General features: G+C 44.8%; 1 protein-coding gene across 2 annotated transcripts in view; it reads left to right on the forward strand.

The window, feature by feature from the left end:
• Window positions 1–16,137, forward strand: part of Ano2 (anoctamin 2) — a 353,619-nt gene that overhangs the window by 57,223 nt on the left and 280,259 nt on the right. For both annotated transcript variants that reach the window (XM_005365256.3, XM_013352922.2), the window contains exon 3: window positions 8,361–8,459. In XM_005365256.3, the coding sequence (XP_005365313.1) occupies window positions 8,361–8,459 (99 nt within the window). The remainder of the gene's footprint in view (window positions 1–8,360; window positions 8,460–16,137) is intronic.

Here is a 16,137-nt window from a genome sequence, read left to right on the forward strand (position 1 = left end):
GAAAGCTTAACTTCTTCCTTTCCAATACGAATCCCCTTGATCCCCTTATGTTGTCTTATTGCTATTGCTAGAACTTCAAGCACTATATTGAAGAGGTATGGAGAGAGTGGACATCCTTGTGTTGATTTTTTTAAGGTAGTTATTAACCACTTATGCTTCTTTTCTTGAGACCCATCTGTTCATTTTATTAGCTCATTTGTTGATGGGCAGTTTTGTTTCCTTCATGTTGAATTTTTGCAGTTCTTTGCAAATTCTGGATACTAACTCCTATCTGAAGTTCAGTGGGTAAAGACTTCCTCTGCTGTTAGTTTCTTTTTCTCTATGACTGTCCATTGCCTGTAGCCCCTCCCCCATGTGTGTTGATTCTTCAGAATAACCCTGTGCAGTTGGAGTTTAGGAAGCTCTTGCCCACCCCAGCATCTTGAAGTGCCTCTACTTCCTCTGCCAGTGTCCATCTCAGATTTTAGAACTCAGTTCTTTGATCCACTTTGAATTGATTTTTGTACACAGTGAAAGATATGGATCTAATTTCATTCTTCTGCAGGTGGATATCCAGTTTCGTCAGCACTATTTTTTGAGTAGCCTATCTTTTTCCCCCACCGTATGTTTTTGCTATCTTTGTCAAAAACTGGGTGGCTCTATCTTTGCTGGTTTAATTTTTTAAGAGAAAAGAATGTAACATTTTAATAAAATTATTTTTAAAACAAATAAGGAGTTTATGGCATTATTTTACTTTTTGTGTATTGTTTCCTCTTAGCTCTCTTGAGTTACAACTGGCATATTGCTAACTGCTCAAATGTAATAGGTTGTGTTCTGATAAATTCACACACCTTGGAAACAATCGCCAAATAAGGAACGTATCTATCGCTAACAATTCTACATCTGCCTTTACTGGCTTCCTTTTTATAGTCACATGGCATTTTTATATTACAATTATTCAAACATCGCGTCTTAATTTCAACCATGGAAACTTGTCAAAAATGATGTAGCTGATGAGTGGCAGAGATAGGACCCAATCCTCAGGTCCTAGTAGTACCATGAGCCTTCCCTCCCAGCCTTCCCATGAGCTGTTTCTACATGATGATAACTATCCCTCACTTCTTCCAGATGTGTACTTTATGAAACATAATGCAACTCTTGGCATGGTAGAGGCTCTGCCACCTGGTCCCCAGGGTTGAAGCCCTTGGTATGGTAGAGGCTCTGACATCTGCCCTACAGGGTCCCTCAACCTTTTGTCTTCTACAGGGCTTTGAGTAGGGATTTCTCTCTGGAGCGCACTGATAAGTCCTCCAGAGTGGAGACTCTGTGACAAGTTGAGGTCACTTCTGAGTTCCTGCCCCTTTAGGTGCCCAGAAATAGAACAAAAGTGATTCAGATTTCAGATCCTTAGGTCTCTCCCTGTTGCCTTCAGACTTAATTTGGGGACTAGGTAAAGACTTTTGCATAACAAAGGAAATGCTGCTGGTCTTTTATGGGTTTGAGGCAGGGTTTGGTGGGCATTTGGATCTGCCTTCTGCTTTTGATGATCACTGACCTTCCTTACCTAGGCCTGCAAAAAGTCAGAGTTGGAGAGATGTCCCTGGTTGTCACCCAGAAACTCACAGGAGAGCAAGGTCTCGTCTTTACTTATCTAGTTATGTAATTCTTCCCTTGCTTAATGTCAATCATAGTGTCTCTGGGAGGTCCTCATTGCTAGGCTGAAAGTTCGTGAGAACTACAATGGAGTTGGTTATGGCAAGAACAGGGTTAGATGATGGGGACCTCTTGCGCAGAGTGTCCTTTTTTGTTTGTTTGATTTTGTTTTTGTTTTTGTTCTTTTGAGACAGGGTTTCTTAGTAGCTATGGAGCCAGTCCTGGAACTAGCTCTGTAGCCCACGCTGGCCTCAAACTCACAGAGATCTGCTCCCCCCCACCCCAGAGCTGGGATTAAAGGTGTGCGCCACCACCAATTGGTGTGGAGAGTGTCTTAAATGGATCTTGCTCTAGTGTTGGAAATGAGTTGTCCCAGTTTATATTCCACTTCTAAATTTGGTCCCTGAGGATTCTCTCATCCTCACCGTGGAACCATGGACCTTTGGTTCCTGCTGATCCCAGTTCACCTGGGTTGGTGATCTTAGCGGAGTCTACGAGAGCCTGACCCACCCTGTCCCCCTTCGTTGCCTCCACGTTCCTCTCCCCGCCCATCCTCTGGCAGCCCCGTTCGTGGGTCGTGATGTACTGCAGCTGATGTTCTCGGCTCACAGAAGGGCCTGGGACCAGAGTACGCGGAAGCCTCTGGGGTCAGCACTGGGCTGGTTTGGCAGGACTGTGGGGAAGGAGTCTCATGGAGTATCAGTTTCCAGTGTTTGGCTGGAGCTGCATCCCATTCGCTCTTGTCTCTCTAGAGGGGGGACGTGGTCTTGGGAAGCCACATGCAATCTTTGGATAACAACAAGAAGACATAAACAATCTGTATATTCTCACCAGGAGTCTGCAAAAGCGTCCAGGAAGCTGGAGAGAGGTGGCCGGGGTGGGGGGCATGTCTACCTTAGTTTTAAACCCTGTTCTTGTACCTTCGGTGACTGATATCTTACAGGGAAGGGTTCAGGGTGGCCTGAGCTGATGGGTAATGTGGAAAGACCCCAGTGCCAGGTAACATGAGATTCTACCCTGATTCTGCTCCTACCTAGCTGTATCTAAACCCAACCAATTCAGCTTATGGGGCTTAATGTCTTCAGTTGCTCCTGAGAGAATGTTTGTCAGGGATCTTTGGAGGTCTCTCTGACTCCAGAGTTCTGTGGCCACATGGATTCTCTCTGCTGCAATCTGTGTTTATGTTTCAATAGCAGGCTTCTGGGTCCAGGAGCTAGCAGCATGGCTGTGTTCAATAGCACCATGACCATCTAAGGTTTGACATGTAAGCATACCCCAAACTTGTACATTATGAGGCTCTTTTATTTCTTAGGCTATCCCTGATTCTTCTACTTAATGCTATAATGTACTTATTAGCTCATGAAGCAGTATGCTCCCAAATATATACAATTTAAGTTTAGTTTAGGTTGGGTTTCATGAGTACTGGGGTATTTGCCAGTGCTTCTAGGAGAAGGGACGGAGATCTACATATGCAATGGGCACCAGAGGTTCTCAGAAATGGAAAAGCCCCCCAGGGTTCTTACAAGTCCCAAGAGCAGGTGGAAGCTTGAATGACTAGTTCCTGACATAAGAGAAACATTCAGGAAAGACATGTAAGGGCAATTGAATTATTTCGCCCAAACAATTAGATTTGTACTGTGTTGGCCAAAAGACACCAATTACTTTGTGGGCTGTTGTTTCCTGTTTTCGAGAGTAGTCACAGGACTAAAATACGACAGTCTATATTTATGGATATTGAAACCAAAGAAAATATTTGAAGAACATTTGCTATATGCCAGGCACTATGGTGGCTTTGAGAAAAGAACAATCAATACGGTGTGTTCTTTGTCTCCATGAAGCTGTTGTTCTAGACCGAAGGGCAGCACTTAACACTGTGATGACTGCAGGGGTGAGTGCGGAACTATGAAGGGTGAGTTATACAGGTCAAAGCGAGAGACCCAATGTAACCCAGGGACACAGGAACAGCTCCTGGGGCAGAGGTGCTCAAGCTGAGCCCCACGTAGGAGTTGACTGGGCCTGAGAGACAGGATAACTCAGAGGTGAGAAGATTGAGCAGAAGAAACTTCTGAGATGGGAAGATGGCTGGATGGTGAAGCTCCGAGGTGGAAGTTGGGTGGAACAGTTGGACATCAATGAATAGGGCTGTGTGGTAGAGTAGGGGAGGAGGAGGAAGCCTGGTACCTTAGATTAGGACTCCTTTAACTTTCTTCACCAGTGACCACTTTTTACTCATTTTTATGTGATCTTAGTGATCTCAAATACACATGTATTTCACATATTTATTTTAAAAGTCTGTTGATCTATCTATCTATCTATCTATCTATCTATCTATCTATCTATCTATCTATCTATCATCTATCTATCTATCTTTCTATCTAGTTTTACCATTCATTAAAGACAAAAGCAATTTTACATACTAATGAGATGAATATGATTGTTCATTTTACATAAAATATTAAATCTCAGGTGCATATTTGATACTGAAGGGCACAGAAAAATATCTTCAACATTTTTCAGTATTTTGGTTTTATAGTCATTGATGTTGAGAACTTTACTTCATATAAATATGTGGTATAAAATAACAGAAGTAAATTTAAGATCATTTTAAGAATTACTGGAAACTCTGTCTTGATCCAAAGTCAAAATTCATTTAATGGTTTGTAAATGAAGCTCACTCAGCCATTTTTAAAATTATACATACTAACACAGTTCAATCTATAGATGTACTAATTTAATTCTTTATAGGCTGAGTGCAATATTAAAGTGCTTTGTTTTTTCATGATGAAACCGTTCTGTTTATGTAAAAACAGAAAATTGTGTATATAGAGAGAAAACACTTCTTCCCACAAACCAAATCAAGCCAACCAACCAACCAACCAACCAACCCAGCAGCCAAACAGGAGTCTCCAGTCCCAGTGAAGTGACTTCAGAAGCACCCGTTGGCACTGCGTGGTGACATATGGCCAAAGTGCACACGCTATGTGCTTGGAGCCAAGGCTTTGGTGAACTTCCATGGTACATCTCAGGTGAATATTGCCAGAAACACTTCAGTCTTATTACCTGCTTAATTTTGAATTAATTTTTGGCCATTGTGCATTCAGAAACTTTTTACTGTTGCACACATTTTTTTTTTTTTATAACTCCTGTTCTCAGTCAAGCTACCCCACATCCAGTCATGCCACACAGTGTGGGGTCCACATCCCACAGTGTGGAAAAGTGCGTTTTCCTTGCCTACTTTGTGAATCCAGCTCTTTGTTTTGTGCTTAGTTGTGAACACATTTGGGGAGCTAACTCACAAGAGTTCAAAGAGACTGATAACCTTTGGTGGGAAGATTTATCGCCCAGGGCTTCTTACACTGTCTCTCTCCTCTGCTGACAACTGCATTCTGTGTTTCAGTGCATTTGACAGGAACTTTAATGCTAACTGTCTGGCTGGATTTGGGAGATCCTCCAGACAAAACATTTAGGTATAAAATCTTTTAGGGATGGGTAAGATGGGGAATGTCTTATCTTTATGTTAAATTTCATGTGAGGATCTGAAAGTAGTGTGTTCGAACCCTTCTCTCAAATTCGGCAGATACTGTCTAGCTTGAGTCGGTAAGTTCCTTTGTGGCACAAGGGGTATCTTAAAAACCCTGTAGATAATTTTTAAAGTACAAAGCCCAACAGAAACAGGATTTCTGATTCACAATTTTAATCTAACAGAAACCAGTTTTCCCTCATCGGCAACTCACTATTTTGTGCAATGCTGTGCTAAGGGCCTGAGGAATATAAAAGAAGTGGATACAGTCCCTGCAGCTAAGAAGCAGGCTTGCTGTATGAGTGGAGCCTGGTAAAACTGATGTTCATGGAACATTTTACAAGACACACTAGAAGATACTTTATCCCAAATTTTTAATTTTACAGACAATGGAAAGGCAGAATACTTTGCTGCAGAAAATTAGCATCCCTAGTGAGAAACAGTCTTGCCTCGGTTGGTGTAAGATTGGGCTGTCATGGGCAGAGCGTCTAAAATCATAATGGCCAAACATTTTGTCTTTCCCATAAAGATGCAGGGGACAGCCCTAGACCCAGATTCTCTTTTAATTTTTTTGATGTTGCTGGTCTGGACTTTGACCTCAAGGTCTTAGTTATAAGGCCGTATCCAGGCAACAGAGACGGAGAGGGAAGAAGATGAAGAGTCAAAGGTACCTATTGTCTTTGAAGAAGGTTGCTGGAAGCTGCTTCGTAACACATTCATCATGTTGGCCAGCAATTACCCAAATTCTGGGAACGCCTCGCTGCAAAGGACATATAGTCTTGATCCTAGAGGACCATCTGCTCGGTGAAAAATGAAGAAAATGAGGATGGCTGTCTGGGGACAGCTAACAGTCTGCCACCACTGCCGTGGAATTTGGCCTTTGCTCCCCCAACCCTTTCTTAAACTTTAAACATCTGTACCCACTTAGTGGACATTTGGCACGAGCCCAAGACACAATGTCTCAATAAAGTTAAAAAGACATTTGTCTCAATTCAGAAATAAAGACAAAGCATAGGATATTAAAATTAATGATGTCTTGATTTCATCTAAGCGTGAGGGATGATGCTGCTTGTCACCTTTCATCGACAACATCTTTTCCGGGGCCACAAAAGAGAGCTGAGGCTACAGAGGGCCACCTTGCAGATGGTTCCTTTTCTTATTGTTGAATTTCACTGAGCAAAAGCTCAAGTTACCGTTAGAAATAGCAGCAAGTGATCGATGGTACTGTCTCGTCACCCTGGCTATTCCAACCAGAGGCAGGAAGTGGAAACTTGGGAGCTTTTTACCAAAGGACACTCCCATAGCTGTGTCCGAACTGCGCTGCACATGGGAGCCAATGGGGGGGGGGCGGAGTGTCCATCAGAGGGCGGTCACTAGATTCCTTTGGCGCCTTCTGATTTGATCGTGTAGTGATTGGTAGGTGGTTTCAGTCAATAGCAATGCTTGTCTCTCTCTCCACTGAGTGGAGAAAAACCATCAAGGAGAGCAAACACTTCTGGGTTTTGAAAATTATTTTTATCATATTTAGTTCTTTTCATAACATTGGGTAAATAAATCACTTGAGTCTTCCTTGCTTGGTTTCCATGACTATTAAATAGAGACAATCATCACACCTGTCTTTCTGGAGTATTCCTCATTCTTCTGTCTCAACGCTGGGGACCTTTCATTCCTGAAGTATTAGGTTCTGGAAGCCTGAATTACGGAAGGAGTGTGTGTGTGTGTGTGTTTGTGTGTGTGTGTGTGTGTGTGTGAGAGTCATCATGTAAGAATACGTATTCTTCCTTTGTATCATGAGAGCTCTAAAATATCTGTCTTCATTTCAGAGATGTGTGAACATCTTCATAGTCCGAGAGGGAAGCAGCCCCTTGCACAGGGCTGCTGGTCTCCCTGGCACACTGGAAAGTCACCGTCAAGGCTATGGATTCATGGCTTTCACTGTTATCTTTACCCCTAAACCAAGATTATAGAGCACGGTTCCCTGTAAATGAACCTGGGGAATGAATTTCACTGGACACCCGCATATGCAGACTGCACATGGAGTCCCTGTCTTCTCAGCGTGACCCCGCGTTCCTTGCCTCACAAAGTGTGTTTGGTCAGGAAAACCCTCCTCTCCTCTAGGGCATGGGTATCCAGGAGCGAATGGAAGCTGTTCCCAACCAGCATTTCTGGAGAGAAGGGCTAGAGCCTGGGTCTTAATCTACCTCAATGGCTTTATCCCAATACAGACGGTACATCTGCTGCCTCGTCTGCTTCTTCCCACCGTGGTACAAAGGTTCCATGTAGTTTCCAATAGTCATTTGGTGAAGAAATCCACAACCAACATGTTCATTTTCTCTCTGCACAAAGTATTCGTGACTATTTCTCTTTAATTTACTTTAAAGGTATCACAAATAGTGGCTTCTTTGCCAGGTTTTACTACTCAGTTTTCATCCTCTTTCATTCTTTGGTGACAAAATCTGTTAGAATTTACTTTTATTCAAAGATGAGGGTGAGTCTCTGGGACAATCTGACAAGTATTTATTTCAGACATGGCGACCACGGCCGAGCAGGTGGCTGACTTAGCCTCTTTCTCCGGTGTTCATCACTGCACGTCCGTTCCTTTGAGTGATATCCATGGGCAGTGTGATTGCTTGTCCTGGGATGCAGACGCACATTGTGCTCACACTGGACCTCGCATAGGGTTGATGGGTTGATATTATTTTGAGTGGGGCATTTAAAGCACTGTGGTCTCTGTCACTTGCCCTTAGGTTACGTGGTCACTTGTGATCTGACACAAGCATCCAGCACAATCATAGAGGAGGAGCACAGATTTCATCAGTGAGCAATAAAGCCTGTGGCTGGAGACAAGCCAAGAAATTGGTGCCTTGAATCCCCACCGACCAACTGTTAATGCATTAGTGCAGTTTCTATGGAAATCATAATTGTATAATTTTCAAATCTGTTTATAAAATTATTTTATTTCCCCCATGAAGCCACCAGCCTCTGTGGACTATACTTTGGGAACACAGACACTTTGGGACCAGAGCATATCTGGAACAGAATAGATATATTGGGTACGAGTGTGTAACATTGGCTCCAAAGGACATTTAAAAGAGACAAAAGTCCCAAACTGAAGGAACAGGAACTCTGGGCTTCTAGAGCTGGGAACTGAGAATTTTCGCTGTATTCTTACAAGTGTTTCTATTTCTTTTCCCTTTGTATCTTGCAGAGCAAAAGCCAGGGATCTGTCTTTGTCCGGATCCACGCCCCATGGCAGGTGCTGGCCAGGGAAGCAGAATTCTTGAAGATCAAAGTCCCCACCAAGAAAGTATGCACTTGTTTCTCCTGGATTCGGGGCCTCCTGAGGGCTGGATGCTTGCGGATGCTTTGGGAACTGGGCCATGTGGATGTGGCTTTCATGGAGTTGAAGGCAAACTTGTCTCCCCAGGGATCCTAAATATGTGGCCAGGAGGTGGGTGGGACAGAGAAGAGCTGGTGTCCCTCTGTCTGTCTGCCTGTCTGTCTGTCAGACTTCCATGCTGTCTGGAAAGCCAAACATCTCATCTTTATTTATTTTTTCTGTGGCACCTCCTTTTCTGTTGCTCCTGAAGTTCTAGACCCATCAGGCATTTCTCTGTGTTGAACCTGGCAATGGGATCAGGCCACAAGCTGTGCTAAGCCAGGGATGTGGGGAGAAAACAGCACCAAAGACGCTATGGGCATACTATTGTGGCCGGAGTGGTGGCTTTTGCTCTTCCAGAAGTTAGGAGGTTCTTCACATGTGAGGAGACTGGAACCATGTAGGCGATGTTCTCACAAGCTCGGTGCCAGTGTCTCACCTGGAGATCGCAGTTTGCTCGGTTGGTATGGAATGAGGCTCGGGAACCAGTGCTGTGGAAAAGTCATTCCCTGGAGGTTGTGCTGTGTGGGCTGGGTGCCTCACAGCGTAGATGGTGTGGGAGGGAGTTTTCAATTAGAACAGCGTATGCACAATTTAAAAATCTCCCCAGTGAATTCTCCACCTCTCCTCATGTCTCTTTGTACAACAAAATTCAGCAAACACAGCTCCCCAGAGAAGAGAATTATTTGTTCCCAAACTTTCCGTTCTTTTTCCTCACGCGTTTTAGGGAAAGGAGTGGGGCTGACGTACTGGCATAGGCGGTGGTTGTGTTAACCCTGAGTGGTGCTCTATGAGTAAGACCTCCCGTTTGTTGCTGTCTCTGCCTCCCACGGTGTTGTTTCACAGGTAGTGACTTACCTTTGCACAGATCCTGATTCTCACTCTAACAACCATTTCTACCTCCAGGTCAGGAGCAGAACCCCTGCATCTACTGCCTCTTGGTGCTGCCATCCCTGCCTCCCCATCTCATCCTCAGTATTGGCAATATCCTTAGAGTGATGAACACCAACTTACATTGTTAACTGTGCTAACAATATAATAGCTGTGCACAGTCTTCACTGCCGACAGGTCTCCTGCCTGTCAAAAATCATGCATTGAATGCTAGCATGAGTCTGAGACTTTAGGAATTCTCCAAAGATAAGGATAGAATCTGTACATTTTGTTCTTATGATTTATTAAACTGGAGTAACAAATGTCAATCAAATAATAAGCAAACGTGGAGATGAGGATCACCTATAAGGTTTTTTTGATAAAACATAAATTTGGAGGAGTCATGTGTTTGATTATTTTATTACTTGTTTATTTTTATTTATATACTTATTTGGAGCACTGAGAGTCTTTCTGTGTAGTCCAGGCTGGCCTCAGTCTTGCAGGCCTCCTGTCTCAACTGCCTAAGTACTAGGACGATAGTTGTGTACTTCTGTGCCCAGTTTCTTACACTGATGGTTTTCCCATATGGCTGCGTTCTTGATCCTCTGGTTTAGTTTGCTTATTTCTAATCCTATTATTACGAATCCATGTGCCACCTCTGTTCTGGGATGCCACACTTCCCAGCCAATGTCTGCCTGGTCTCTTAGCAATACAACCCATGTTTCAATCTTTTAGTCTTCCTGGTAGGATCCTAACTCGCCCAACCCCCTTCTCCTCTCTTTCGCTTTCTCCAATATGTTCTTGTCCTTTTTCTTTGGTTCGTTTGAATAGCAGATACTGTTTTCACCCCATTCTACCTGTGCCATGGTCTCTATTTCCATCTCTGCTATCTGGTCTTTGGGAAGAAGGTGAGCAAGTCTCTAGTATCCATTCTTGAGTGGCAGGAGAGTCCATCGTGGCAAGCCTTGTAGCAGAGAACCTAAAGTGTTGGAGAACTGTATGCCGTCATCTGCATCCCCAGCACACCGCTTGGCTTTCTTGGCTCTCCTCCCAGTCTCTCTTCTCCTTCACACCTTCCATCCACCATCCACCTTGCTCTCTCTTTCTCTGTTCTTTGCGTCATCAACCACTTCTCCGCACCGCTTGTGTTGCTGCCCTCTCTGACTCCTCATGCCCAGGCAGCCTCCTGCTCACCTTGCTTGCTATCCCTTGTCTCTGCTTTGTCCATCCCCAGCTTTGTAGCAGAGCTCTTCATCAGTGACAAGCCTGTGTCCTGAGCTGCAGCTCCCATACATTAGCCATTTGGAATCATCATGTGCTGTACAGTTAGGGCTTGAGTTTGTAATGAGTTGAGCTGGATGAGCCATTTTCTAAGCATTCATCTTGGGGCTTCTTCCCTTTCCACGTTGACAGCACAAGGCATTAGGCGTTATGTTAGGTAAGTCCCAAGAACAGGCATGGAGCCTGGGTGTTCTACTCATTTATTGTCCGATTTGAGAGTGTTGCTTCTTCTTCAGGGCCTCTGTTTCCCTGCCTATGATTCAGACATAATCTTACCCACTGTCATTTCTTAGCAGGTGATTTTAAGAACTTGGCTCTTAATGGGTGGTGTGGAAATGGAAGAGTTTGTTGTTAAGTTCATTTCTTGAACTATTTTTCTGAGTGTTCTCAATTCCTGGCATACCCCAGTCAGCTTCCTTCCTGATCTGATGTTCAGTCAGCATGGATGCAGCTCCTGGTGTATGAAGTCTTCAGAGAGCCCTGAGGCCACAGAGCAGCCCAGGTCCTTGGGAGCTGTGGACAGGGTCAGGGCAGCAGGAAGCATACACCTACCCAAACAGAAGGCAGCCATCGGAGGCTGAGTACATTGTAGGCAATCTGCAGAACACGTCTCTGCCTGGAAAGTTGGGGGTTGGGGGTCTGAGTGAGGCTGTGACCACTCCTTCAGGCTGTGCAGGGACCAGAAAAACACTTTCCCTAACCCAGTAGTTCTGGGTCCCAGACTCCACACAGGTGGAAGGTTCTGGCATCCTTCTGTGTGCTCAGCCACATGGCCCCTGCTGTTCTCCATATTCATAGCATTCTGGGGGCCTTGTAGTTGGCCTCACAGGGGGTCGTATAAGCAGAGAGAAGGCTATAACTTGTGCTGGGTAGGATACATGTGTTTGCAAAAATTAATCAGAGACTCTGATCCCAGGACTGGAGGTAGATTAAACCCACTTCCTGCAGTGAGGGAGGGTTGTGCATTAGGGAGGATGAAACATGGCTGTCTGTGGAGGAGCACTACTCTTTTGATAACTGGGTTTGGAAAAGTGACTAAAATGGGAATAATCCACACTAGCAGAGAGTCACGGCCTGTAGGTGGTGGGAACGTGAGGCACGGTTTAGGATCAGTTGAGCAACTTCTGGGTCGGCGATGGCTTGGATCATAACCCAGTAAGGTCCAGAGGGACTAGAAAGATGTGGAGGAAGTCATGAAGTTGAGATCGCAAACCTGCACAGATCCAGTGTGATGTGTTCAGGGACTCAGAGTCCTGAGCACAGATATTAACTGGGAGGGGGGATCTTGGAAGGAAGCATTTGTTTTCCAAAAACAACAACAGAAGGGCCTGCATTTTGTGAGGGACACTCCACAGGCACACCCAGGAGGGAGTAGGAAGGCTGGTCTCTGGTCCTGAAAGGTCTAGGGAGATTCGAAATGGGTGACTTAGGGGCAGATGCTATAGCCCTTCTGTTTACTATGAAGATGATCTTTCTAGATCAGGGTCCACATCGATGCTCCTCACCTCCACTTGCTTGTGAGCAAAACTCCCTTTCTCAGCCCTGGCATTCACATTTCCCAAGCCTCCAGCAGAGAAAAGGCGGAGGATAGGTGTGCGTGCGTGCGTGCGTGTGTGTGTGTGTGTGTGTGTGTGTGTGCGCGTGCGTGCGTGTGTGTGTGTGTGTGTGTGTGTGTGTGTGCGTGCGTGTGTGTATGTGTCAGCTGGGGCTTTTAAAAGGAATGTTCTTGCTCACAAAATCATATGAACAGAGCCCAAGAGGAAACATAGCTGGGATGGGTAGTGCCACTTTTGCCAGCTCCATCAGCACTTTAGTGGCTGTTGCTAGCAGATTGACTGGTATTAATGGTACCATTTGCTACCCCCAGGGTCCCATAAAGACATCAGATTAAGTGTCCCTTGTATGTAAGTAGATTTTGTTTGAGCAGGTCACACCTTTTTAGCAAAGCAAGGTTGGAGATCTTCACGTCTCGCAAATGTGAGTCGCACTGCAGTGGAGGACTGGTGTGGGGATCAGCAACTGTCTGAAAACGCCTGGCACAGGGCTGCATGGCTCCCACAGTAACTGCCATCATTGAGGCTGCGGCTGCTGCATGTTTCCCAGCCATGCATCTCAGGCTGCATGGTTGGCATTGGCTTGGATTCTTCACTGCTTCTTCCCTTTCCTCCCCTTTCATGGCCAGCATCTGCAGCATTGGGGGACACGGGCCCAGTCTATCCACTCACCTAGGGGAGCCAGCAGCCCGGATGCAGAGTCTGTGGAGAGGCAAGAACAGATGACCGTTAGACTGTGCACTGGGGAGGGGAATACTGTTTCCTAGGGAGCAGGGTGAAGCAACATGATGGTTCCATGTGTACGCTTTGCTGTGCCTTGATTGGGGAGGCTTGTGGGAAGATGGTTAGACTTGCCATTCAGCAGGGCTAGCGGGGGGAGCCCATTTTGGGGGAAGCAGCCATGTGACAGGTGTAACTAAGGAAGGCCTGAGCTCTATGCTAGGCTCTGTCTCAGGCATGCTTCTATTGTCTTCTTCTCAAAATGAAGTCTGAGTTGGAGACTAATAAAGAAAAGTCCCCAAATGATTCCTTTTTTGAAAAGACAGATAAAAAGGCCTGTGCTGTCTGGGGCAAGTAGGGAAATGCAAGAGAAATACAGATGATAGAAACTGAAAGTGAAGGTGACAGACGCAAGTCAGACAGAATTTCATGCCGAGCTTCCTGGTAGGCAGAGCAACAGGAACTGTGGCTCCTGGCAGCTGCAGGAATAAACTGATTTGTGGGCTGGGAAGGACAAACTCTTTTCTGTTATAAAGTATAACTTCCTTTAAAGGTGCCCAACAACATAGAGATCAGTTTCAAGTTCACATATAAGGCTAGAATGTTTTTTTAAAGACTTTTTTTTGTTTGTTTTTTTTTTTTGAGACAAGGTTTCTTTGTGTAACAAACAGTTCTAGCTATTCTGGAACTAGCTCTTGTAGACCAGGATGGCCTCGAACTCACAGAGATCTGTCTGCTTTTGCCTCCTGAGTGCTGGGATTAAAGGTGTGTGCCACCACCGCCTGACTAAAAAAGACTTTCATACGTTAAACATTTTAAAATTATGTATGTGTGTGCACGTGTGTGTGTGTGTGTGTGTGTGTGTGTGTGTGTGCACATGTGAATCTGTTGAGGCTAGAAGAGGATGTCAGATCCCCTGGTGCTGGAGTTGCAGGTGTTTGTGAGTTATCCAACATGGATGCTGGGAACTGAGCTTAGGACCCCTAGAAGAGTATCTTAAGTTAAGTTAAGAGCACTCTTAACTGCTGAACCATCTCTCTATAGCTCTTGGCATAATCTTTTTTTTTTTTAATTTTTTTATTTTTCGAGACAGGGTTTCTCTGTAGTTTTGGAGCCTGTCCTGGAACTAGCTCTTGTAGACCAGGCTGGTCTCGAACTCACAGAGATCCACCTGCCTCTGCCTCCCAAGTGCTGGGATTAAAGCCGTGCGCCACCATCGCCCAGCATAATCTTTTATTTATAAAAAAAAAACCATAATATTTTTATTACTTCTTTGAGAATTTTATACAATGTATGTCTTTGTTGCTGTTCTATTGCTATGAAGAGGCACTGTGGCCAAGGCAACTCTTCTAAAGAAAGCATTTAATTAGGGGCTTGCTTCCAGCTTCAGGGGGCTCACTCTGGTCATCATGGTGGAAAGCACTGGAGCAGCAACTTCGAGCTTTGCAATCCACAGGCAGCAGGAAGACGGTCAGGTGGACACCCTCCCCCACAGCTAGGAATGGGCTTTTCAAACCTCAAAGCCCAACCCCAATGACACACAGACTCCAACAAGTCAACACCTCCTAATCTTTCTAATCCTTTCAAACTGTTCCACTCTGGTGACAAAGCTTTCAAATGAGGGCATTCTCATTCAAATCGCCTCCCTGTATTTTGATCCGATTCACCCTCCCACTCCTTGTCCTAACTTCTCCAGAATTCACTCCCTTCTATCCACTTCCTCAACTTTGTGTGCCCCTCCTCTTTTAAAATAACCTGTCCAGTCCAGCTTGTGCTTCCCATACACTTAAGCATTGGATTAGTTTCCTGGGGGCCACATCCTTGAAGAAACCTGACTTTCCCTCCCTTCAAAGCCATCAGCCATCCACAGCTCCTCAATCAGTGGTGAAGCCTTGTCAATGCCCCTCCCCATGTTGACTGGCTTGACCACGAGCGACCACAGGCAACCACAGCTGCTGCCGTGGGTTCATGACTGCAATGGCTCTGTCATGTGCAGAAGACTCTGTTCCCCTCCAGTCCTTTCTGACCTTTGGCTTTCGTAATAATTTCCCCCTCTTCTGCTATGCTCTCTGAACCTTCTGCATATGGGGGTGTATGTGGGGTGATGTAGCTATCCCTAGGATGATCTTTATGGGGACATTTCTTATATTGAATTTGGATAAAAATGGAGGATTTAATGTTAAAGTGTAGCTCAGGGAAGGGCTGCACTGCAAAATAATTTATGCAAATTTTCTGATGAGCTAATGACTCAAAGGTTAGATAGTCAGAGATGCAACTGACCCCAACAGAGCCCATATTTTGAAGTGTTCATGTTTACAAGACAGCATTTATTAAAGGATGATCCCTCCCCCTTTCTCTAGCAGAGATCACATAAATTCCATCAACATTTCATGATTTGTGTGAGAAAATAAAGCTAAACTGATATCCCAATTAAAAACCAAAGCAGCCTGACATTTTAATTATCCTGAGTACCCTTCAGAAGGAAAGAATTGATTGCATTAAGCTTTGTAGATTTTGGGGAATTGTCCTTAGGTACTTGTTATTGCCTCTCTAGGGCCCTGGTTTGGCTAGCTGACTTCATCTCCAGGATGTGTTCATCCCTACTCCCAACTCATAGTCTCTGTCCTGCTTTGGAGACCATGCTTGTCTGGCAACATATAGTCTCTTGTTTCTCAGATATTCAGGTATGAGTGTTAGCAGGGGCTCTATAGTAAAACAAAGGGAGAGAGAGGAGACGTGGGTACACTATAAGGCAGTTATGAAGGCTGTGGAGACCCAAGATCTACAGTCAGCGAGCTGGATACCCTGGAGCCAATTGTGGAGCTCGATCCTGAAAATCAGGAAAATATAAGGCATAAATACCAACCTGAAAGTTGGATTGTAAAGACCGCAAAAATGGACATTTAGTTCAATTCTGAAGAAGAAGAAAATGATTGAAAACCTAGCTTAAAGCACTCAGGCAGCAGGAACCCCTTCATTTGTGGGAGGGACTCCCTTTCTGATCTCTTTAGACCACATTAGGGAGGGCAACCTGCTATGTATACTTGGTTTACTGAATCAACTCCTCATCACATCCCCGAGGGTTCCTCAAATTTATGTCCACAATACTGACTAAATGTCTGAATACCCATATATTGTGGGACAATTGTTTTACCCTGTAAAGATTTGTTTCTTTTTTTTAT

The sequence above is a fragment of the Microtus ochrogaster genome, unplaced genomic scaffold, assembly GCF_000317375.1.
Source record: "Microtus ochrogaster isolate Prairie Vole_2 unplaced genomic scaffold, MicOch1.0 UNK1, whole genome shotgun sequence".
In the NCBI taxonomy this organism is placed as follows: domain Eukaryota; kingdom Metazoa; phylum Chordata; class Mammalia; order Rodentia; family Cricetidae; genus Microtus; species Microtus ochrogaster.